The sequence below is a fragment of the Triturus cristatus genome, chromosome 8, assembly GCF_964204655.1.
Source record: "Triturus cristatus chromosome 8, aTriCri1.1, whole genome shotgun sequence".
Taxonomy (NCBI): Eukaryota; Metazoa; Chordata; class Amphibia; order Caudata; family Salamandridae; genus Triturus; species Triturus cristatus.
In genome coordinates this window covers 1453862925-1453889098 of record NC_140591.1, presented here as the reverse complement: position 1 = coordinate 1453889098, position 26174 = coordinate 1453862925, and the positions used below count along the sequence as shown (strand labels likewise).

Sequence of the window (26174 nt, the reverse complement as noted above, 5' to 3'; positions counted from 1 at the left end):
AACTCCTTTCATGCAATGAATCGGCGGGGCTATCGTTTGGTGGCCCATTCGGGCTTCACTTCGGGCTCGCGGGGGGTGGGTATCATGATCAAGAACTCGCTCCCGTTGGAGATTGATGAGGTGCGCCATGATGAGAGGGGACGCTACACTGTCCTGGTGGGTAGAATGGAGGGTAGAGTGTTTATTTTTATATCAGTGTACGTACCGCCTGGGTTACAAGCTACTACATTTGCGGACCTGGGGCGCCTCCTCCTGGACCTTCCGGGTGGCCTGCTGGTGGTTGGGGGGGACTTTAATGCGGTAGCTTCTGGGTCTATGGATCGTCATCCCCCTAGGGACCTCCCCCGGGCACAGGCGTGGCTGTCCGGCCTTTTAGACACGCTGGGCCTGGTGGATTGCTGGCGACTAAAGCATCCCGCACAGCTGCAATACACCTTCCACTCGGGTGCCCATGGTAGCCTCTCGCGGCTTGATTACATCCTTGTCCCGGCGGCCCATGCTGGGAGGGTGGGGGAGGTGTGCCATCTGGCGCGGGGTATTTCGGATCACTCCCCATTGCTGTTACATTTCGATGTCTTCCCGAGGGGGGAGGGCAGGGTGGCTCCAATCAATGCATGGTATTTGCGCGACCCCACCATTCGTGCTGACTTGATCAAATCCTTACAGCGATATTTTGACGAGAATGTGGGGTCTGTCCCTTCGGCCATCTCCCTGTGGGAGGCTTTTAAGGTAGTTCTCAGAGGGGAGGCCCTCTCCTTTATCTCCCATGCCCGGAGGCGCGAGCGGGAGGAAGTGACCCGGGTGGAGGCCGAGATCGCGGAACTGGAGGGTGACCTGGGGAGCGGGGTAACGGATGCTAAGCTGCATGTTCTACACCTCAAGCAGGCGGCCTATAGGGCCCTCGTCACGGAGGCGGCCAGGGGCCTCAGTAGAGAGCAGCAGGGGCGATTGTATGATGTGGGCGATAAGGCTGGCAAATTGATTGCGTGGTTGGATAAGAGGGAGAGAGCGAGTCGTGTGGTTCCGTTGATTGAGAGGATGGATGGTGCGTGTGTCACCGAGCCGGAAGCCATTGTCTCCTGCTTCGCGGATTACTTCCGCGAGGTGTACTCCCCGGTTTCCCCCTGCTCGGAGGAAGATTCCCATGCCCTGCTTCGGGACATCGCGCTGCCCTCCCTTACGGTGGAGGACAGGGATTTGCTGGACGTTCCTCCCACCTCGGACGAAATTGCCCTGGCTATTCGCTCGGTTGCATCCGGCAAGGCCATGGGCCCCAATGGTATCCCCATCGAGCTTTATAAGCTACGCCCGGATGTACTAGCGCCCCACCTGCGCGCGATGTTCCTGGCGGCCCACTCGCAAGGTTCCCTCCCGCCGGACCAGCGTCTGGCCACAATCGTGGTGATCCACAAGGAGGGGAGACCCCGTGAGCGGGTCACATCCTATAGGCCGATCTCGCTCTTGAACGCGGAGCCTAAAATCCTCGCCAAGGTGTTGGCCAACCGGTTGGTCGGCGTGGTGGGCGATTTGGTCCACCAAGACCAATCTGGCTTTATACCCCACCGCAACACGGCTCTTAATCTGCGACGCTTGCACGGGGTGCTCGCGCGTGTCCCGTTTGTGCGGGAGCCGGCCATCTTGGCGTCCTTGGACGCCACCATGGCGTTTGATACGCTTGAATGGCCGTACATCTGGGCGATGCTGGCGAAATTTGGATTTGGACCGGGATTTATTAGCTGGGTCAAATTGTTGTATTCGGGCCCATTGGCGAAGGTGGTGGTGAATGGGCGAGTCTCGGCCCCATTCGTGCTGGGGCGGGGCACGCGTCAGGGTTGCCCCTTGTCGCCGCTCCTGTTTGCACTGGCCTTGGAGCCCTTGGCGGAGTGGCTACGGTGGCACCCTTCTATCCGTGGTCTCCGCTGGACCCCCGAGCATGAGGACCGCGTGTCCCTCTACGCCGATGATATCCTTTTGTATCTCGCCTCCCCGCGTAAATCGCTGATTGTCCTGGTTGATGTTTTGCGCTCCTTCGGTCGTAACTCAGGCCTCGTCATCAACTGGGCGAAATCCTGCGTATATGTGCTTTCCGGGGAGGCTCCGGCCCTACCACGGGACTGCCCGATCCAGATTGCCTCCCAGGGGTTCCGGTACCTGGGTATATATATTACTCTAGACCCGGAGGCCCGCTATGAGCGGAACTTGCTACCCCCCCTCCAGCGCCTGAAGGAGGACGTTGAGCGTTGGCGGCGTCTGCCGCTTTCGCCGCTTGGCCGAGCGGCCTTGTTTAAGATGATGTCCTTGCCGCGCTTTCTGTACGCCCTCCAGAACACTATGGACTTGGTTCCGGCGCGCTACTTCCGTGAGGTGGAGGGCCTCCAGCGGCGCCTGTTCTGGGACGGGAGGCCGCGCATTGCTCTGGCTAAATTGACGCTCCCGTGGTACGATGGGGGGGTCGCCCTCCCGGACATTAAACGGTATTACTGGGCCTCCCAACTAGCTGCAATTAATCATGGCCTTTACGGGCCCGCCTTGAACCCGGCATTTGAAATGGACAAGATGCTCCTGCCCGGTGGCGATTACAATCGAGCGCTCTACTCTGGCGCGCCCGACTCCCGTCTGACGGGACCGACGCGTGTCATGGTGCGTGTCTGGCACGCGGCTAATGCAGCTATGGGGTGGAAGGACCGTTTGACCCGGGCGTCACCGCTCTATGCGTCTGCGAGGTTGGGCTCCCTGTGGACATCGAAGGGCTTCGAGAAGTGGGACACGATCGGAATCAGCACGGTGGGAGATCTCTGGACGAGGGGGGGATTCAAAACTTTTGAGACGCTGCAGACGGAGTTTCAGCTGCAAGGCAGTGAGTACTTTCGGTACCTACAAGTCCGCCACGCGCTGGGCTCCGTCTTTCCAGATGTCGCGTCCATCCCGGAGTCTTCCCCCCTGGAGGACAGAGTGCTGGATGGCCATGTTCCAGACAGCACAATCTCCCTTATATATAAAAAACTGATCAACGACAGATCGTGCCTGCTGATTAGTCTCCGCGAGGCCTGGGTTGCCGACGGGCTGGAACTGGACGACGAGGATTGGATTTCCGCGGTGGCCTCTCCGAAAGAGGTGGCCATCCCGGCTCGCCTTCGCTTCGTCCAGCTTAAGATCCTTCACCGGGTTTACGTGACGGGGCCAAGGCTTCTACGTATGGGCTTTGCTGGTAACGGATTGTGTAAGCGTGGCTGTGGTGCTTTGGCAACTTTCATGCATATACTGTGGGAGTGCCCAAAGGTGGAGCGATTCTGGCGTGGTGTGCATGAGGTTCTGCGTGTGGTTACGCGTGTCGCGCTGTTGCCTGAAGCGAGGAGATGCTTGCTGAATGTGTGGGAACCAAATGACTATTCGGTCCCGCAGACGCGGTGGGTGACTCTGGGATACATGATAGCTAAGCGTGACATTGCCCAATTGTGGGGATCCCAGAGGCCCCCGGCGGTGTTGGCCTGGAAAGAACATATGGATTGGTGTATGTTTCGTGAAAAGGTAGTGTATGTGGCGCGGGGTAAGCCTGGGGCGTGGGTGAAAATCTGGGGCCCCTGGAACGCCTACCGCGGGGGTATTTGTGAGCCGCCACTGCTACCGGCTGCCTCGCCAGCTCCGTCCCCCTAGCCGACTCCCCTCCCTCAGCCGTGGGCACGTGGTTCCCCAGTCCCTGATCTACTCCCATTCCCCTCTTCAGAGTTTTGCTGCTGGTTGGGACCCCCCACTTACGGAGCACGTGCCGTCACTTTGGATTGCGGGTTGCCTTGCGGGTGTGGTTTTTTATGTTGTTCTGTCTTGATAAAAGGAAACCGTATTGTCGGCTTGCGCTATTGATGTCTCCTGTTTTACCAATCTGCACCGCCAAGAGACTCTTACTGTATGTATGTCATATGCTTTTGTCACTCTAGCGGCCGGCCGGGTGGTTGTAGGCCCATACCTGTAACTTTTTCAAAATGCAATAAACGGTTTAAAAAAAAAAAAAAAAAAAAACCATTGTCAAACGACAAACCACTTTTTACTCCCCACACGAAATAATAGCCTCGAATGAACGATGTGAAGAAATTTGCCAGCTTCTTCACAGACAAAACAACTAAAATGGAGCAATCTTTCCTTCAAGTCACAACCCCATCCCCCATACAATCAATCCTCTCTGACACTCCCTAGTCCACCAGTCCTGATCTCGCCAATGACCAAATGGAACGAACAGCAACCTTTTCAACATCCAATTGAAAAACACCAATTGACCGAACTTTAAAGTTCTAAATATTATTGCGAAATTAAAGTCCACTTCTCACACCAAAGATCCCCGTCCTGCACAAATAGTACATAACCTTAACCACATTATCACCTGTGTTGGACAAAAATCATCAATTCTTCTCTTGCCTCGGGTTGTGTACTGGATTACCTCCAACTGGGTCAAATCACACCCATTCCTAATAATCTCAGGGTTGACCTGAATGAGCTCAACAACCGAATACCTATACCCAACCTCCTGTTCCTAGGCAAACTATGGAAAAATGCGTCTTACAACAACTCAACCGGCATACAGAGGATTCCAACCTACTTGACTCCTTCCAATCAGGGTTCAGGAAAGGCTATTGCACAGAAACTGCTATGCTCAATATCGCAGATGACATCCTTAGATGAAGGTGATGCATGAATACTTATCCTACTTGACTTATCAGAGGCCTTTGACACTGTGAACCACCCAGCCTTAACTGGAATCCTTGAAGATCCGCTCGGGTATCAATGGTACGGTTTTAAAATGGTTCACTCCTTACCTTCAACACAGATCACAACAAATCAGAATCAAGTCTTGCCTTTCGAAACCCACACCTGTCTCTCTTGACATCCCCCAAAGCTCAATCCTTTCCCCTTCACTGTTCAATCTCTTCATGGAATCCCCATCATCCTGAAGCAAGCAGGGATCAAATTTCACCTCTATGCAGACGACACTCAACTCTACTACAAAATTAAATCACCCAGTGACAGCCTACATCTCAACGTCACACTGAGTAATATACAATCTTGGTTTAACTCTAACCATCTGAAATTAAACTCCACCAAAACAAAAATAATCCTGTTCGCCCCCAAATGTAACCACATTCCAATCAAAGACTGTATCAGCGACAATGAAGGCTCTAAATTGTTCCCTCACTCTTTCCAATTCGGCCTAATCCTTTGGCTTCACCCTGGATAAAGACTTGTAAATGAAGGACCACATCAAAAAACTCAGTCAAAGGAGCAATTTACAGACTAACACCTAAAAAAAAAAAAAAGAAAATTCCCCTCGGATGATTTCAAATGGGTCGTTCAATCTCTGGGCCTCTCTAACCTGGACTACTGGAATGCTATCCTCACAGGGACCCTGAAATCGTACCTCGCTCCCCTCAGATCTGACTAAACATGGCAGCCAGGCTCATAACAGATATTAAACGGTATGATCACATCACGCCTGCACTCACATCACATCACGCCTGCACTCAAGACCCTCAACTGGCTTCCCATCGAAGGAAGATGTAATTACAAGACTGCCTGTATCACCCACAAAGCCATTCACTCACACACCCCTGACTATTTAGCAAAAGCAGGAAGAACTAGACCAATGAGAAGCTCTAACACACTTCTTCTCGTTGCTCCCAAACTAAAAAAAGAAATCTATCCAGGCTCGCTCTTTTACGGGTAACGCTCCCAGCATATGAACTCTCGAGAGAAGGACCTACGATGCAACTCCTCCTTCACTGGCTTCCGAAGAAACCTGAAACACCATCTCCTCAACAAGTACTGGAACACACGAGCAATTCTTGAACTCGGTTCTTATTGTCCCTCTTTGACCCCGTTGAACAGTTGGCTGTTTAATTCTGTTTGCCTCTTTTGCCTAGAAGGTAGTTCTCACTGAACTCAAAATTTGGGACTTGCCCACAATCAGTAACCGCTCTCAGGACCGAACTTCTGTTCAGTGAACATATTGTACTCCATCCGCATTGCCTAATAGTTTGAGTATTTATTGTTGTTTGTACTTGAACCTAAGATTGTTGCGTGTTGATATATATTTAGTGACTGGATTATTGCCTTGCTCTCGACTCTGTAAAGCCCTCCGATACCTTCAGATCTAGCTAGCTCTATATAAAACTTATAAATAAATAAATATTTAAGCTCCTGCAGCAAGTATGCCTAAGGGAGGGACAGTTTGCACGTGTGATGGGGCGCGGCAAACATAATGTGAACACTATCAACCAGTGATCTACCCAACTAAAGGGCTGGACTACCTCAATGACCAGATTATTATGGTTTGTGAAAGTCCCATCAAGGGTATGACCGGCTGTATGTGTGGGGAAATGCACCAACTGATCATAAACGAGGTTGGCCATAAGACCCAGAAAGAGAGTAAAATCATTGTCGTGAATATTGTCAAAATGAAAGTTAAAATCCCTTTAAGGGTGTATATTGGGCAGAAGTGATATAAGGTTACAAGGTTTGACACCAGATCTCCGCAAACTTAGCTCGTGGCCCAGGAGGGCGATATATCAGGAGGCCCGCAAACGTAAAGTTTGCAGATACCTTAATCCCAAATGAGGCTGCCTCCAATAAGATGCCTGTGCTCTTCTCCACAGGATTAAGAGTACAATTGAAGGTCTCACGTGCAACTAGAGCCAGGCCACCTCCCCTCCGACCTGGACGATCATATCTGAGATTAGTGTACCCAGGAGGGACAGTGTCTACCAAGTCGTGGCCAGAGTCGTCTCTTGCCCCGGTCTCAGTATTAAAAAGGCAGTCAAGGTCGAACGTCTGAACAACCATGGCAACTTCAGTTTTGTGTTTGATCATGGAGTGTGCGTTAATTAGTGCTCCACGAATAAAGCTAGCCATGGGCCCCTCCTTGATCTCAACCCCTGACGAACTATCTTCCCCCGACAACAAGGGACTTGCATGTGGTCCAGATGTGTGCCAATTGTGGAAATAAAGGTATAGTTTTGGGACAGAACACAAGCTGAGTGGCAGGGACCCAGGGCACACTCAGTCAAGTTGGCATCATGTATCTGGTAAAATGTTAGGGGTTAACCATGTAAAAAGGGACACTTTCCTAAACACACAGTGATTTAACACAATATTTCAAAGATAGATGTAAAAAAACTGACTTTCTTGTTTCAAAAGTTTAAAGAAGACATGAAGTCTTCCAACCTAGACCAACAAAAGAGACACACATTCCCTAGACTATCTGCTGGTTGTCAACCACTAACTTGAAAAGCTAAAACTAAAATACTTAGGCCCATGCAAAGACAAACATTTAAACAATCGTTTTGCAGAATAGATATTACTTTGATACCTCAAGTGTCATCCAGTAGTACACTTGTCTCTCCTGAAACCGATCTTTGGAGCCAAGCCTTTTCCATGCAACCCTAACAAGCCACCTCTGCTACAAAGGGAACTGCAGAAAGAATATGGCAAGTCCAAAGAATCATCACTACCAGATGTTAGTGTAGAGGCATGCACATCTTGGTGGACTATAAGAGGTATAAGACCAGTCATAATTCTCACAACTGTATGTTCATGCCTATAAGCCACTGTAACCAGACCTATGTGGGAGGCCTTTATGATGGGGAACAAACGGTTACAAAAGCATCATTGCACAAACGCCATAACACTCGTTCTACAACCAAATTCCCCATCCCACTGCAGACAGCACATACCCACTCATTCACACAGTTTGGTCATAGCCTGAGGCAGCCAGACTGCAGGAGGGGGGAAGCCACCAAGGAAACTGTAGTCTATGTAGGGAATAATAATCCACACAGCAGGAAATACTGACAATACAAGGAGCAGGAAGTCACTGGCAAGTAAGCTCTGCATTTGTCACTCTGGTGGGGGCAGATACAGAAGCACAGTGTTTCAGCAATTTCCTTAGTAGGAGATATGACCTACTAAGACAGATATTGTTTGCCGGACTTTATTTCCTGCCTTGACTGCTTATGTATTTAGACGGTACATTGATCTTTATCTATTTACTCGTCTTACCTTCTGTTCTACATTAGAAGAGTACCCATGGTTCTTGTTCCTTTCTAGTTTGTACCTCTATCTTGATACCTCCCATTTTGACTTATTCCACTTCTCATCCAGTGAAGCTATCCTTGGGAAGTTCCCTCCGACTGTCGCCACCCACTTGTTGTTCCCATGTCTAGAAGGATTCATCACCATGCCTCTGAAGTTGCTGTTAAGAGATTCCTATTATCATCAGCAGTGCATTCTGGATCATGTATTTCACTTGGGAAGTCTGGCAATGGGGCAGGGGTAAATTATCAAGAAAATAGACTTGCACTGTACCATGAGCACATCTCCCTAATATTTGGCGTTTCTCATTTGTGTACCCCGTTATTAGTACTGGTTTCTTTACCGCTGGGTCGGACCCCATCCTGTCCAGTCTGATTTACGAGTGAGCAAGGTATCAGCCTCTATAACCGGATAGGAGGCAAGCAGAGAGCAAATTTCCAACTAAGAGTTTAGACCCTGCTGCTACTGCCGCCTCCTCACAAATGATGCTTACAACGCAACCTTCTCTAATTTTGGGTCACAATTCCTGATCTGTAAACAAATGTCCTGGTGAGCCACTAAACTACCCAATTTCGCTTAAAAAAAAAAAAAAAAGCCACTTAATCATGAGACCTTACCTTCAAACTCTTGTGTAGACTCTTCCGTCCTTACTCCAGCCATGGTGTGTTGACTATTTACAGAATTAGCCAGCATTCCCTCTAACCTCTCCAAAGTAGACTGGCCTTCAGCAGTTAAACGTGAAAGTCCTTCCTCATATGTATAAAATGTTGGAACATCACCTTGCCCAATCTCTGGAAAAAACATGTTTTACTCGTCATTAACAACTAGAAATTGCATCTCTTATAGGTTATGACATAGGATTGACATCTGAACTGGTAGATACGACAGAAGTGACTATGTACTTTAGTAACTAACAGAATGATTTAACTGTTTGAGGAGGAGAGGTGCAGGGTAAAAATAAGGATGGGCACAGGACTGGGGGACATTTTAGGGGACTACCACAGTTTCTATGTGGTTTATAGTTACCTGATCTACGAAATAACTTCTATCATAATCACTTGACTGGTTGGAATTTCAAATCATCTGACCAGAGCAAGTTGGAAAAAATGGTAGACTCAACACAGAACTGGAACTTGCCTTGGACTTTGATGAGGTATGCCATCTGTCTACCATGCCTACATCATTCCATAGACATGTGTAATGCAGCTAATGAAGTAGCTATCACCATCAACTTTCCCTCATTGTAAACATGGGAGTATAACTCCCTGAATACCGCAGGCTTTGAGAATCAAGAGTATTCTAGTTCTGAAGCCCAAAAGGATCAAACCCATGCTGGTGTTGCAACATTCGCACCCATGCTCAGTGGGGCAGAACCACATGGAAGTCCTGGTGCAAGGCAGTAACTTAATAAGGGTTCCGTCTGAACTAGAATTCAGATATTCAATGCCTTACATAACTATGGCCTTATTTAACAAATCTTAACCAAACTTTCCAAAGTCAAATATTTGCCACGTATGTTTGGCATTAGAAACTACTGTGCAGAGTATAGTGGGTTGAGGCTATATGAAAGGGGGGGGGATGAGAGTTGATCAGTGTATGTATTTCCTATTGAAAAACCCAGATAAAAGTTGTGAACAAGGACAGCACCAAAATACTGCACGGCACAGCATCAAATTTTGGTCATCTAACAGAGGCTCCTTAAACACACAATCGTTGTTGGGCTGGTTATAAATTTACCCACAGTTGAAAAGAAATGCACAAAAATAAAAAAATAGGGTCTGTCCGTTTTAGGTCTGACAAGCAGGTTAGGTCTGCAGACCCTAATTAAAGTATGTGGTAACAGCTTAGACGTTCATATTTATTAAGCCAATAGTGCTTGGTCTTTGCACTTGTAACAATTAAGTTCCTTGGCTCAGATGTTTATTTTTAAATGAAGGACTTGTACCAGAAAACCTTTTTAAAGGAGCAAAATACATTAAAATCATAGGCAGGGGAATGGTTACATAATTTAATGTTTTAAAAGGTACCACTGCAGCTGGCAACCAGTTTATGAATAAATTATTTTTATTCAGTTTCTGAGAATGTAAACATGCATGCCACTGGCTGACGAGAACGGAATGTGTAAAAGGAAGTGATGAACCGTTGCACTCTGTCCTCCCTCTCCTTACAAGGGCGATTCATCTCTCGCCCTCTAAGGATCCACTTTCAATTCCCTTCAACAAGTCATGAATTTTTAGGTATATGTAGTGTTTTGGCACAACCTTGCTCAGGAGTTGCCCTGTATCCTACTGACTCTCTGCTATGGTAGTCTCCAGGACAATTTGCAGGACTCTTCGGTACTTCGGGGCATGCAGGTTCCCGAGCTTTATTTGTGAAGAACTTGAGAAAAGGCCCCCATATTTCTTCAAGGTTGGTGCATGTGTGTTCCTGTAAGTCAAGTAACTTTATCATTCCCAGTATTCCTAATATTTATTTTGTTTGTGCCACAATTTGAAGTGATTGCTTTGTATGCTGTACAAAAAGCAAGAGCCATCTGCCTCTGCCACAGTAAGCGAAGAGGACACGGTTTATTAGTGAAGCTTAGGATGGTATAGGTTGGAATCTGGGTATTAAAGAACTAATCTATGTCCTTTAGTACTTCCTTTCAATATCTTGTCAAAACAAGTAGAGCAAGGGGCCTGCGTTCCTGCAGCTTCTCCAGCAAGCATCTGGTTTCTCAGTTTCTAGATGTGCAATCTAGCTACAGTTCAGTCTCAATAGAGTGTTCTTTTTAGGGTGGTTATCCTCACCATCATGCTTTGAGCTGTTGCCCGGGAACAGTAATATACCTACACCCATTCTATATTTGTAAGTGAACTGTCCATCCCATTTATTTTGGCTGGAGGATTTTTCTGGTTGAGTGACCTTTAATAGCTTAAAAATACAGTCGCAGTCGGCAGGACTCGCGGGTGGGGGATGCAAGCACAAGGTAGCGCACTGAAAAACAAAAACAATTTTTGGGGGGGGGGGGGGGGGGGGGAAATCATACACTTACCTTACCACCGTTCCAGCCGCCACGTCTATGCTCCTTGCTCCTGCTCTCTCCTCTTGGTGTGGGACAAAAAGGCAGAAACAGCAGCAGTGGTGGCTCCTCCGTTATGGCAGAGGACCCTCGCCCCACTGCTTTGAGCAGTGGAAAGGAACGGAAATATAAAATGATAATAACTTTTAGAGTATTATCATGTTATGTTTACTTCATGTGCGGGCGGGTGTGCTCTGCACCGCTCACAGAGCAGCGCAGGGGAGGAGTGGTTTGCCCACTCCTAAGTGCGCAATGACGGTTTGATCGGCACTCTTGGTCCGCCCAAACCTGTCATGCGCACTTTTCCAGTTCTCCATGCAGGCTGCATGGAGAACAAGCCCAGGCTCTAAAACCAATCATAATGATGCATTGCAGCGTTGTGATTGGTCAAGGGAGCATTGATGTTCCTGGCTTCCTGTCCCACGCCACGAGGAGAGAGAAGGAGCAGAGAGGAGGTGGCAGGAATGGCGGTAAGGTAAGTGTGTAATTATGTTTTTCAAAAATGTTTTGGTTTTCAATGTGCTACCTCACGCCCCCCTGCGCGCGAACGCCCCGCCCCCCCACCCGCGAGTCATGCAGACCGAGACTTGACAGCAACAAGGTTCCCTTGACCAATCACAACGCTGCAGTGCGGCGTTGTGATTGCTTTTGAAGGTCCTGTCCTAGTTGGATGTTCAACCAGAGAATGAGAGACTGGGCTTGTTCTCCATGCATGCTGTAATGCAGCCTGCATGGAGAATTGGGAAAGTGCGCATGACTAGTTTGGGCAGCCCGGGAGGGCCGACCAAACAGTGATTGCCCACTTATGAGTGGGCAAATAACTTCTCCCCTGCCCTGCTCCGTGAGCAGAGCATCCCCGCTCACCCGCCCAGGAAGGGAACATAAAATGATAATAATTAACAGTTATTATCATTTTATATTTCCTTTCCACTGCTCAAAGCAAGGAGCAATGCACCTCTGCCATAGCGGAGAAGCCGCCACTGTGAAAATATCTGCCTGCAGGGTTTTGTCTTTCTCCTTCACAATGAGCCATTTTTCAAATGCAGTCAATGACCTACTTGCAAAGGGTCTAGAAGCTGTGTTGGTAATCCAACCCCCTGACCTGAAGGCACCACATCTATTTGGTTTCTGGCACAGCATATTAAACATTAAGTCAGTCAATACAGAAGTAACATATCTTTTTGTATCATTGCTCCTGCCACTTGCTGAGCTCCTCATCTATTAGGGATGGGTGAAGTCCGGGTTGCTTATTTTTTGGAGGAGGGTTGATCAGAAGCGGAAACCTCTCTCTACTGCCACTTTATCTTTACACCGTTAGGGTGGCTGTTGTTACTGGGGATGAATACAGAACCCAAGCTCTATTCCTTTCATTCCTTTTCAGTAGACAGGGTACCTTTCAAATACGGACTCTGCTATAATTCAGTTTGCAAAACACCAATGTTTTTCAGATTTGGTCCTGCTCCAATCCACCATGCATCACAGCTGTGTGGCCTAGTAATATTGTACTACATTGCGAATGCCTAGCCCTCTTCTGGATACAGCACCTTTCAGGCTATCCGCAGATTATTTTCCACCGAGATATAGTTATCCACTTCCCCTTGAATTTTTTTTAAAATATAGATGGAAAGGGGGTACTGAGGAGTGGGGTGTTTGAAACCTAATCATCTAAATATATCAATCTGGTGGTCCATGACTTTGGGTACTGTTTTCCAGTTGTAGCCTTCTGGTCGCCCTGGACATCGAGCATTTGCAATTTTTGCAAGTTAAAGAGAGAATTCTAATACTGCAAAGAAGCGTGTGAGCTCCGAGATTAAGTGAATGGGGGGTAGTAAAGTGAAACCTGCACAAACTCTGGGTTGACTCAGTTTGTTTAGATCTTCCCATATTATCCCTGTGAGATTGTCCCATCTCACCTTCTCGGTCATCAGCTCGATGTGGAGTGTGAAAAGTAGGGAGAAAGGGGAGGCAGCCCTGCCATTCGCCTCTTCAAATGGGTTTGAGAGAACTGCATTTACCCTTGTTCTTACCTTGGCGTTCGTATACCCACAGAGTACGCATTTGAAAAATTTAGGACCAAATCCACACGGCCTGAGAGTTCTCTAGATATGGGCAGTGTACTTTAACAACTGCTTTTTTTGTTGCATCAATTATCAGACATCGGTCATTCTTTAAGCATTATCCACAATATAAAGAGCGTGTTGTGGGTTATCACTGCAATTCCTTCTGGGAATAATACACTTGGTCAAGATTGTTTGGACCTGGTATGGGAGGCTGTATTAAATAAGGATATTGGCCTCTAGGCAGAGCAACTTATGGGCTCGTATTAATGATACTGGGGATTCGATCATAGAGTTTGTCATTTTTGCAAAATCAACAACTCATTAAACAGTCCTGTGATGATCGGTGAGAGGGTGTGGAACTGTTTTATAGAAGAGTGGAGTATACCCACTAGGGCCTTAGATTTGATTTGTTTGCTTTCAGTTACATGATGCCCAATACCATCTACTAGAGTTTGATAGGATGATCCAATGCCGACATAGCCACTGCTGACAGCTGCTGGTGCACTTGTGTGAGGATACATGCATGCAAACGGCAGTTTGAGGTCACCAAAAAAAAACAAGCATTCGCATAGCCAATAGGTCTCGCCTTTGGGACCTTAAAAGTGTTTAGCCAGAGCAATTGCCTTTGCCAATTTCTTAAAGCTATAGTGTAGAGCATTGCGGCTGCTGTGCAGCATGTTGAAAAGTTGCTGCCCTACACGCCAGTCGGCCTAATGGGCACTAAGCAAGTATATGGGAGTTGTTCTAGAGCCATCATATTAGCTGTCAAAACACCCCAAGTAATCAGTGTCACTTTCCTGGTGCCTGGTCTTTGCAAATTGGAACTTGTAGGGCTACACCCTTTACGGGAGAGAAACAAATCAATAAGTCCCAGAATCCCAAGCTATGATTGCTAAAAAGCCAAGAATGTTTGAAGGTGACCACAGACCAGTGCGGAGCGCAACAATGAGTATATGTGCCGTTACACCATAGCTGCCCAACTGACCCATGTATACATGGTTCAGAAAAAAGATACCAGCCTTTTGTTTATGTTCTGCTGTTCTGGAAAGTCAAAGGTGTAGGTGAAAAATAACTGGCGTACAATTCTCAATATTCTTTTACAACATGACTGTTATCCTTCTGTTTGCTTTAGTAATCATTTGGAAATAACCCAGGCAGCTCTAAATTACTTTGTACGTCATTTCTTCAGATTTTGCAGTTTCGCTTTATATTTCAAAAGGGAAAGAATACTAGATTGCCATACTTTTCCCGGAATATTTTTTACTGGCGTGGGCAGGGAGGCTAGGCAGCCATGTGGCACTCCTAGGCAATCTTCAGCCTGCCCAGGCCTTTTATGCAACAACTCGGTGCATAATTTGACTGAGGGATTCATATTTACAATTCTAAAAGCTAAACTCCAAGCCCCATAGTGCAGCTTGATTTTTGGACTGGCTGAATGTGACACGCATTAATTGGGGGTCGCTTAATCTCCTCCACGCAAACCAAAGACAACAGCAACACGAACTGTACAAACGTGATAGTAGCCCTGACCACATAACATAGGAAGTTGGCTGTCGATCTTATTTTTATTTTTTTAAGTAAAGTAACTTCGAGAAACATCCTCGAATCCCAGAGTACGCCCCATGAGGCCACGCCCTTCGCTCATACCACGTGCAGGAGGCGTGACGTCATTATTGCCCAGAGGTACTAATTACTTCTGAGCCTCACCTGTTTTGTTAATTGCCCAGTAGCGTTAATTACCCAGTCGAGGAGGGATAAACTCAGTGTATATAAGCTAGAGGCCCAGCCACACTTCCCAAGAGCCTTTCTGTGTTGTAAATTATACTAGCCGTCCTATGAGAGACTTTTTTTTTCTATTTTATTCTATTTTTCGGTGGGGTTTTGTTATTAGCATCTTTTCTCAGTAAAATGGCTTCTAAGAGGATTGCTGCTGCTGCTGCTGCTACTGCCGCCGAGCCGGACTCTTAGAAGGTAGTGACTACTAAAGCAGGTGGGTTTTGTCATCCCCTTGTAAGATTTGAAATTTTATACAAATATATATTGATGGAGTTGAGGCTTCAATGTATATCGTTATACTGCTCTAAAACAGGCTTGTCAAATCGCGTGCATTAAAAAAAAAAGTTATTACCTGCAAATAAACGTGATCTGGTTTGCATGTCGTATTTTTGAAGCGCGCGTTTTAAAACGTTAGCCCCCCCACTGACTATTTTTTTAATCTACATTTATTGGACTAGAGAAACTACATTTCGACCCAAAATATTTCACATAACAAATACATTCTAATGAACATTTTATAGTGGATTTTGTCAAGTGTCCAAGGAAAACGATGGGTAGGTGGTGGGGGTTTATTTTTTTTAAAAAATTTTATTGGTCATCATCAGTGGTGGTGGGGGTTTAAAAGCAAAAAAAAAAACCTGTTTAGTTCAGCTACTCTGCTGCTAATAAAGTGCACCAGAATTTTCAATGTAGACGTGCTTGTTTCCTCCCTTAAAGTACTCGTTGTAGTCTGCTTCGAACCCTGGTCTTATAAAACTCCTTAAAATGGCGGCCTCTTGCAGGCTATGTCTGTCACAGTAGAACCGGTAGCTTCCTGGCATGTGAAGATCCTCTGACCACTTTAGTGTAGACGGCAGAATGTGAGGCCATGACGCAACACTAAAAACCCCAAGGTTGCGCAAACATCTCGGTTTGATATAGAGCATGCAGCGTTCGAGAGCTGCTGAAGTCAATTGCACCAACAGGCGCTGAAAGACTAGCGCAGCCGGTAAACAAGCAATGAAAGCTGTAAAGTCATTAGTAACAGGATACTGGATGCCTGTAGACGCTGAGGGCATGTACAGCGCTTACCTTGTGGGAGCGAGCAGCGGCAGGCGCGATAATTGCAAACAGATGGCGCCGCTGCTCGCTCCCGCAAGGTAAATGCCATACATGCACGAGTATTAATTGGAAACAGTGCAAAACATGTACGAGTTTCCACAAAAGCCCGGAGTGATTCCAAGAGGTCACTCCAGTGCAGCGCTTGCGCGCTGCGTAGGCGTGACCTAAAAAAGGGTTCAGGAAGCAATGGAGGAGCTGGTGGAGTGAAGCAACAGGAAGTGGGTGGGTGATAAAATTTAATAAAGCAGAGTGTGGGAAGGGGAGAAAGAGCAACTCAGAAGGGAAACAGCAACACTGAACCCGTGGGCTGGAGGGAAGGAAGAACACGAGTAGTAGCACAATATGGAGGAGGTGAGAGAGTGTGTTTGGATGAAGAAAGCAGCACCTGAGTGAGGGAGCTAGAAAATGCATGTACTCTCGAAGTACTGAAGAAAATTGGGAAAGAAAAAAAGAAGTTCCCAAATGTAAACATTGGAAAGATACAAGTTATCCAATTACAAGAATGATAAAGACGCAAGGCTCCAGCGGAAGGATAAACAGAAGAGGTAGGACAGCCACTGAATTGAAAGGTGCAGGAAGCTGGCTCTTTATAGGATATACTAAAAAGAGGTATATCGTGAAAGAGTCCAGGTATTCCCTAACTAGTGGGCAGGGGCTGGTTCTAGCAATCCCAAGGTGCTCTTTGTAGGAAGCGGACTCTGTGCACGGTATAACCACCTAGTGGCATACCATATACAGAGTCCAGTGGTTCCCTAAAAGTGTACTAGGCTAAATGTGAAACCCAAAGTGCTCTATTAGTGGTAGCGTGGGCGAGCAGCCTTAGGCCTAACACAGAGGAGAGCAAGACATTTATTGCAAGAGTTTGATCAATAATGCAGGGGAGGCTCCTCCACTAGGGCGGAGGAGCGTCACCCCACTGCTTTCTCGCAGTGCGAGAAGCAAAAACATAAAATGGTAAAACCTCCGTTTTATGTTTCCGCTTCTCGCACTGCGAGAAAGCAGAGGTTTTTGGTTGGGGGGGGGGGGCGATTTGCTCTGGGGTTGGGGAGGGGGGGGGGGGCGATTTGCTCTAGCGCAGAGGAGTGGCTCGCCCACCGCTGAGGGCGCTGACTATTTGGTTGGCCCTCTGGGGCTGACCAAGCCAGTCAGGCGCACTCTGCCTTTTCTCCATGTAGGCTGCATGCAGCCTACATGGAGAAAATGGCTTCCCAATAGATGCCTGGCTGGTCGGCGCCCCGTCCAATCACAACGCTGCCATTGCATACACCACCGGCGGTACAGGGTGGACGGGTGCAGGGTGCAAATCCAGCATTGGGCGTCCAATGCTTTTCAATGGGGATTCTGTTCTTGACAAACAGACTGCAGGAGTTGCACTGGAGGTTGCAGGAGGGAGATCATTGACAGCAGAGGTAAGCAGAGATGTAGGGGGTCGTAGGGGCACCGTTGATTCAGCTCACTAAGGAGCAGGGGCTTCGGGTACAGGGGTGCCTTGCAACATCAAAGACTTCTTACCAGAGCCCGTCGCCCCAACAGGAAGCCTATGGATTCAGGCAGAAGCATCGTCGAGGGGTCCAGAAGAGGTCAACGAACGCTGGACTCTAGGTTAGAATAGTTTGGGAGACTTTGCTGGACAGGTGAGCCACTCCGACGGGGGCCGTGGGAGTCAGGTGCAGAGTGGGCAGGAACTGCAGTTCCTGCTGGTTCCGGAGCCCTTTGAGTCGATTTCTTCTGGACAGCTCTGCTGTCCATTGAAAATTGGAGTCTTTTTCGAAGGCAGCTGTCATCCCCGGGTTTTCAGGTGTTGCTGGCTGCAAGACAGGTCGTCTTTTGGTCGGCAATTCTACAAAGCTGGAGACCGACCGGTAGAGTGGAGTCCAAGGCAGTCGTCGTCATCTTCAGGCTTCTTCAAAGGGATGTCTTCTTTCTTCTTAGGTCGTCGCAGATCTAGGTCTGGGGGAGCCACCTAAATATTATATTTAGGTGGCGTTCTATGGGAGCAGTACGTAGGGCCAATGGCACCTTACCTGGGATGACTACACCCACTATTATGCTACATTCCTGTGGGAGGGGGCATAGACCTAGTCCTGATTGGAGGAGTCCCCTCATATTAAAGATGGAGGGGACTGAAAAGTGTGCTTAACTTCACCTACTCCAACTGAGGGGTGGAGTTGGCAAAGGTGGGCAAACCTCCTAGTCTAAGTTTTCCCTCGGTTTTTCCCACCCAAAGTGGGGGTGTAACCCGGGGGCTGCTATCTGCTGCTAGCAGCAGAGGCTGGAGGTTGCATTACAAAGGCGGCAAGGCTTTGAAGCTTCCCCTTCGAGCACTGGCCCATCCTGGGGGAGGAGATGTGACAACTCTGGGACCAAAACAATGCACATCCTTGGCAGAGAGCAGGGACTCTCCATCCAGGGGTCATGTCTGTGTGTGGTAGGCTGCCTAAAGCACCAGGGTCGATAGGTTTACAGGGGGTACCTCCGAGGTGCCCTCTGAGTAAATGTTTTCATAAATCTCAAACAGGCATTAGTGTGGATTTATTACAAGGAGCTGTTTGGTACCAAACAGTTCTGGTTTCAGTGAAGTCATCATGGTGCTGAGTTATCAAGTTTCCAGCCCATGAATTCCTTATGGCTTCCTTGGCAATATTCAAGAATGGACTTAAGTATTGTAGGGGCATATCTGCTCATACAGATATGCCATCATCTGTTGTATAGTGCACCCTGCCTTAGGGCTGTAAGGCATGCTAGAAGGGTGACAACCCTTTACCTACAGGCAGTGCTGGCGGTCATGGCACGCAGGCAGGGTGCCATGTTGACTTACTCATTTTTCCCCTCACAAGGGCATGAAAGCTGCAGTGGCATGGCCCTAGTGAGCGGGGTCCTATGGACCCTCTTCAGCTTTCAGGCCCTAGGTACCCAGGGTACTACTTACTAGGGACTTACATGGGGCAGAAGTACCAATTGTGGGTAGGTTTTAGGGAGGAAACACTGGTACAGGGGACCAAGTTGGCAGGGACCCTGTGCACTACAATCAAAACCACATCAAATAATACTAGGCAAAAAGTGTGGGCTAACCATGTGAAAAGAGGCCCTTTCTCGCACTCTTCTAGGGGGTAGTATTGTCAAGCAGGCTCAGTCTTATCTGAGAGGAGTGTTAGACATCTGCAAATACACACAATGGTAAATAAATGATGCACACAACTCAAAAAGGAGATCCACACCAATTTATAAAAATAACATGCATCTTTATATGTATATATTTAGGCACCAAAATCAATACGATCAGGTAAGTAAGTTTTGCAAGACAAATACTTTTACGTTTAAAAAGTGGACCTCTAGTTCATTTTTCAGAAGCTGTAATGTTATCTTATGGGAGGAAGAACAATTACGGCAGTCAAGTGAAGTACAGCGACTTACGGGACTAATCTCCTGGACTTAAGGCGAGTGTAGGGCAAGTTCCAAGGCAGCACCAGCAAGATACCAGCAGCATATGCCCTTTGTTAATCTATGCGGATCTGTATTTGTGTAAAGAAGCTGCAGGCTTGGACTGGGAGGCCAGTTGGGCTGCACCAACAGGGGGGCTCAGGCCTAACGATGAGCGGATACAGGAGGACACTTTTGGTCCTCTTCTGCACGGGCCAGGGGTGACTGGTGCAGAGGTGTCTTTAGGCGTCAGATTTTCCTTACTGGGAGCAGATGCAGTAGATGGGGCCTTCTAACAGAGGCTTCAGGCAACATCAGGGACTTCACTAGGGGTGAAACAACAGTGGACTCAGTCTCTGGAGGGCTGGGGGGGGTGGGACCATGCTGGCACTGTTGGCCCACTTCAACTGGGAATTGGAGCGCCGAGTGCAATGGTGTTCTTTGGCGTCGGGTTTGAGGTCTCAGTCTCTTTTGGTGCCTTCAGGATGCAGGGGAGCAGCTCTGCTGCTTCACTGGAGTTCTTGGTTGATGTGCTGGCAGGTCTCCCAGTCTTTGGAGAGACAGCAGCTGCAGGACAGGACGTCTTTTGGTGCAATTGTCATAGTCAGCAAGCAGGCTGGCAGGGTTGGTGCCAAGTCAGTTGCTGGGTCTTCTATTCTTGCTTTTTGCGCATCTCCATGATAGTCTTCTTCTGAGGTCAGCAGGATCTGATTTTCTGGTGCCAGGGCCTCCCCTAAATACTGAATTTATGCGTGTTAGGGGAGTGTAGGGTAGTAGCCAATGGGATACCTACCCCTGAAGTTACTATGTACCCTATATGATTCCTTCATGCAGGAAGTAGGCATAACCATGTCCCAGAGTGCGCCATCACCAAGACGACCAACTCTGGAAAGTTATGTCCACTTCAGGTTACGCCATCTTAGGGGTGGTACTAGCCTGGGGATGGGCACGCCACCTGACTTGCTAATTCTCCAGCCTGTCCAGGTGCCAAAGGGCTCTAGACAGGGGGGGTGGGGGGGAGGAGGGATAGACCAGCAAATGGGCATATCTGCTCATGCAGATATACCGTACATAATATTAGGCACCCTGCCTTAGGGCTGTAAGTCCTGCTGTAGGGGTGACTTCCAAATACTACATGTAGTGTTAAGGGACATGGCACACAGGGAAGTGTCAGGTCACGTTTTCACTTTTGTCTGCACAAACACACGCATCTTGCAGTGGCTGTCTTGCATGTGTTTGGTGAGGGGTCTCTTAGAGTGGCACTATTTGTGCTGCAGCCCTTAGGAGGCCCTAGGTACCAGGGGTACCATTTATTAGAGACTTATAGAGACTGATAAAGGTATTGGCAATTGGGGAAAACAACTGTACAGTTTTGGGAAAGAGATATAACACTGGGGACCTGGTTAGCAGGGACCAAGTGCACTTCCAGTCGAAATCTAATCAAATAGCAGGCAAAATAGTGGGGTGACAATGTAAAAACATTGCCACTTTCCTACAAAAGGCAAGCAAATAAGAGTGACAAAAACGTCAACTAATTGTAAGAAATGGGGTGGGCCAAAGACCCTTATGTTTTTGGCATAGTCAGCGAAAAGCATTTGGTTGTATTGTAGCTAAAGGCTGCCTGGTAGGAGAGTCTTTAAATTAGAGTTTTGCAAGTCAGCTTTTGATTGGCCACAAGGAGGCGGCATTTTCTCCTGGTTCTGAAGAACGGCAGATGGATGATCGGTTAGTACACTAGAAAGTCTACCTGCTTTTCCCTTCACACAAGCAAAACTGCTACTGTAAGATTACCTATGCAAACACACTAGCCATGCCACAATTAAAGTCAGTGCAACAGCGCAATAAATGTGTACTTGTACAAAGAAAACAATGTTTTCACAAACCGTGTGCCTCTACATCATACTCTTCTCCTTCAAAATCATCATCAGAATCTTCATCGTCTGGGTCTGGATGCAGAGCCTGACATTCACACATGGCGGAAAACATAGCTTCCACTAACAAAACAAAGAAAAAGTACACAAGACCCAGTCAGCAGTGATTCAAGCAAACAAATACGTACAAAACAATATTAGCGAAGAGATGTACTTGAGTATTATTATTATTTTTTAAATAGTGCAAGCGACACACCCACCCATGAATTTGAGTTTTTTGGCAAGAGTTAGTTTCAGGAATAATATAGAATATACAGTATTCAATAGATCCAGTAGGGTTGGAAATGCTACATTGAGGAGACCCAGCAGTGGTGCCTCATTTAAATTTCTCCAAGGGTAAGCCATCTCCCACAATCATGTGTGAGGCAAGTAGATTCACTTGGCTTCCTTTGGTTTCATGCCCGTGAAAGCACAGAAGTCCTACCCCCTTCCTGCAACTGTAATTATTTGATGTTTCACGAAGAGAGATTGACACAGAGAATGTGGCGAAAGAAGTTAGTGCAAAGCCAATCGGTCCCCAAAGTGGGTGAAGGCTAGGGGGGCGCCTCAGGGTAGTGGTTAAGGGCTCTAGGATCTCTTGATTAGTGTTATCCTATCCACTTCTGCCCTTTTGAAGGTGCATCAGCTACTTATGAAAGGATCACTAAATACTGGGAGTTGTTACAGAAATATAAGCTTGATGGAGGACAACTGCACTCATGTTAGTGGCATGTGTAGAGTGCTCATAAGCATCTACAACACAGACATAACATTTCAAAACTGTAAGCGGTCACTCCCTCCCAATTTCCTCCACCATCACCTCCTTATCCAACACACAGAGTATCTATATAATCAAAGAAGATTGTATCTCAAGGTCGTTGTTGGGAGCAGTCAGATGTGCACATGGTCTGAAAAACATGATACTTTTGGATGCAGAGTTAAGTCTGGTGTGTCCCAAGTGGGATTTGGTGCATCTATAGCAGGCAAGAAACATTCTGCACACAACTGCAGAAGACTCTGTGGGAATCCACGACAGAGTGCGCTTGTACACAGCTGACATCGAAGGCGGAGGCCAGAGGTGAATGTAGCACAAGGGGGAACAATAAGACTTCACCACCGTCCCCGTAACTCAATTTCCAGAGAGAACCCCACAGACATTATTAGGTCATTCAAGGCATACGCTGGGTAAATATCTTAACAGAAGTGCAGGCTTCCAGGAAAATAAAATAATGAAGCTTTGAAAGGCATCAAGCAGAAGAAACTTCATGTTAAGGCAGAGTTGACAACAATAGGAAAGCACTGCAAGATATTCAGCAATAATTTCAGTGGTTGAAAGTCATTACTAGGAATTAAATAATCTTGCCCACTAGCCTGGATCACTTGAACTTTAAACAGTCCAAGGATGGACAATCTAAGCATAAAAAGACTAATCCACAGATGTCTCAGACCTATGAAGGTCTTTGCCCAAATTGCTCCAGGCCTCCACAAACAGGCTAAAGAGATCAACAGCGGCAATGAAAACATGACTTCAGGCCTATCCTGTGTAGCCTGACAGTAGCATTAGCGTCAGCCTTCTGGACCGGGCTTGACAAAATATTCCTTTTGACAGGTAGGAAACTGGATTTTAAATATTAAATAAGCCACCCCACCCCCAAGCACATCTTATTGCCCACAAGGTAGGGTGCTCAATATTTTAGGGTGGAACATGTGTGACATTACAAATGGCATGATGCTCCAGTGACTAGGCATCCCAAAACATGGTCGCTGGTCAGGGTGTTATTGGTGTAAAGGAAAAGTCAAAGTATATATTATACACTAAAATCTAGAAGTGGGGGGGGCGTGGCTTGGCGAGCCAAGATGGTGGACGCACCCTGAGAATGCTCCCGGACCCCTCCACCATCCGCTCGCAATCCGCCCATCTACTTGGCCATCCGGCCCGTTACCTGCTGCGTTTTAGCGGCCGGCCGGAGCTCGCTCCCAACATGGCAGCCTCTGCGTCCTGACCTGCCTTGCCTGCGGGCTATGAACTTCGCCGTCTGGCCTCCAGGCCGGGTGCTTGGAGGAGGGGGGAGGCCCCCCCGCGGGGTCGGGGTGCCCAGAGCTGTGCTGACGAATCCGAGGTGCCGCCTGTGTCCTTAACTCCGCATCGCCTGCTGCGCTCCGGCAGCGTGCGGCCGCGAAGGTTGTGTTTTGTCCGCCGGTGCTGGGAGAGACTGAGATGCTGTCTGACTGCATTCCCGGCAATACCCGTCGCCTGTTCCCCGGTGCCCTGGCAGTGTGACCGCGATCTCGGCCGCCAATTCGGGCGACGGGGGCTGAGGACTGATGGCGGCCAGCTCCGGACTGCCAGGGAGGGGCCTGTCTGCTTGAGGCCTTGGAGTCCGATGGCTCTACGGCACCTGGGGTTCTCCTGCCCTTTGCTCTGGTTGTGGGGTATGCATGGAGGCGGCCGCCATTTCGGGCGGCGGGAGCTGTGCGGACCCCCTGTCTCCCTAGGTGTCCCGGCAGTCCAGTTTAACTATTGTTAACGGCACGGCCGGGTGATGCTGGGCAGTCCCGGGAGAGGAGGCTGACCTGCGCCGCCTCCCGGGCGCATTGTTGAGATTCCTGTGGGCCCAGTGCTCTCCCGCGGTGTGCGGCGCTGGGAAGGCGCCTGAAGCATTCCTGCTCTCTACACCGCCTGCGGGTGTTCGTGGATACGGCTGCCATGTCGGGCGGCGGAAACTGTGTCGCCCTCCTATCTCTCTTCCCCCCCCACCCCCGCTGGAGTGTTTGCAATCTCCTGTGCCTGGCCCGCCGGAAGGAGGTGGCGAGTGCTGCTCTTGGTGAGGGGCGGCGGCGGAGGTGACATCTGGAGTCCTCGGGCCTGCTCGCGCCCGCTTCTAGTTGGGACCTGCCTGGGGAAGCGGCCGCCGTATCGGGCGGCGGGAGTAACGGTGATCGGCGATGGAGCTTGGCGAGGCTCTGGTGGCGGGGTCCGGGACGGTGGAATTGGGGCCCCCCCCCCCCCCGCGCGCACAGGCCGCCACAACCATGTGTGGTTTCCCACGTTGCCTGGCTTGATCTCTCCCGCTCAGAGGGCGCACGGCTAGTCTTCGATTGGACAAGACCCCGATCTCAAGCCTGTGGGCCTGGACGATTCTGCGACCCCAATTCGGCCGCGGCATCGAGCAGCGGGGTGCTTGGGGTGGACCCCCTGACGGCCGGGAGGTCCTCCTTGGCCGACTGTTGTGTCCTGTCCACCTTCTCACCCTTCAGCCATCCCGAGAGACACCCTTTGCTTGCAGCCCTCCTGATGGGACCTTTAGCAGCTTGCCCCGGGCGGGGCCTGTCTGGTCGGGCTCGCTGGTCCGTACTTACAACGCTGAGCGGTGAGGGCCTTCCCCGCAGCATCTCCGCGGACGGAGATTTGGACTGCACGGTGCTTCGGCACTGATCGTTTTACCGGCTCGTCTTTGGGCCACCCGCAGGGGGCGTGGGGGTTGCCCGCTGTGGGACTTATTTGCAGGGGGCCCGGGTGCTTGGGCTCTCGGGGGTGCTATCAAGAGCAGGACGGATAGGTCCTCAAAGGCCCCCGCCATCCATACCAAAAGAGACCGTTTCACCACCTCGGAGGCGGGTGCTTCTGGGGGGGGCGCCGGAGCAGGAGCCGCCACCCTCAGCTGAGTTGTCAACCATCCTGCAAGCTATCCACACTTCGGTTAAGGGGAAGATCGCTGAGGTGCGTGTGGACGTGACCCTTATCCGGCAGGACCTTCGTAACACCAATGCCCGGATCAAGGAAACCGCATCTCCACTGTTGAAGAGGACGTCCAGCAACTCAAGGGGCAGGTTACTCGTCTTCACTCCCAAGCTCAGGATCTGCACCGCCGGGCAGAAGATGCGGAGAACAGGTCCCGGCGTAACAACCTTCGACTGGTGGGGTTCCTGGAGGGGGCGGAGCAGGGCCGTACGGTGGACTTTCGAGACATGGCTCTGATCGTGGGTTCCCAAAGGTTCGCTCTCCCCCTGGTTTGTGATTGAGCGGGCCCATCGTTCCCTGGTCCTGAGGCCTCCCCCGGGTGGGGCCCCCCGGCTATCATAATGCGGGTCCTGAACTTCAAAGATCAGGACGCCATCCTGTCGGAAGCCCGCAAACAGGGGAAACTCCTGTACGAGAACCGCATCATTATGATCTTCCCAGACTATACCCACGAAGTACAGGGTCAGCGTCGCTCTTTTGATGATGTGAAACACAAGCTGAGGTCACTCAATATCCAATATCGTCTTCTCTTCACGACGCGTCTGCGGGTGGTGTTCGACAATAAGACCCTTTTCTTTGACAATCCAACGGAAGCCTGGACCTGGGCGACGGAGGAACGCCCGCGGCGCACTGATGATCGGGCCCCGCGACAGGATGGGGCCGGGGGTGATTCGACCCGCCCCCTGCCCCTCACTCCTCAGCTGCAGCGAAGCCGCTCCCGCAGGCGCCGTGGGCGGAGACGGACGTGTTAGTGCTCCTCACCCGGCCGCCCCCTTCCACCGATGTTTCTTTCCGATGCTCCACCATCTGGGATGCGCTCTGGGTCATCTGACCACTTGGCTCCTGGGGCCACTTCGCCCTGTCCATCCTTGCAGGTCCCCCCCAAATACAGACCTCTCCTGCAGCCCAATGCTTCTGAAAGACCCTGTTTGAACTCGTCTCTGCCTGCCGGGCCTGGCTTCGCAGCCAGAGGACATACTTAGTTTAATCTGATTTTCTTTTCCTTCTGATGGTTCGCTCAAGCACAT

At 49.2% G+C, this 26174-nt stretch overlaps 1 protein-coding gene across 1 annotated transcript in view; it reads right to left on the bottom strand.

Annotated features, from left to right (window-relative positions):
* Positions 1–26174, bottom strand: part of CLNS1A (chloride nucleotide-sensitive channel 1A) — a 211316-nt gene that overhangs the window by 122769 nt on the left and 62373 nt on the right. Inside the window, exons 4-5 of the mRNA XM_085623254.1 lie at positions 21378–21488; positions 8694–8867 (exon numbers count right to left, since the gene is read on the bottom strand). Coding sequence (XP_085479380.1) covers positions 8694–8867; positions 21378–21488 — 285 coding nt within the window. The remainder of the gene's footprint in view (positions 1–8693; positions 8868–21377; positions 21489–26174) is intronic.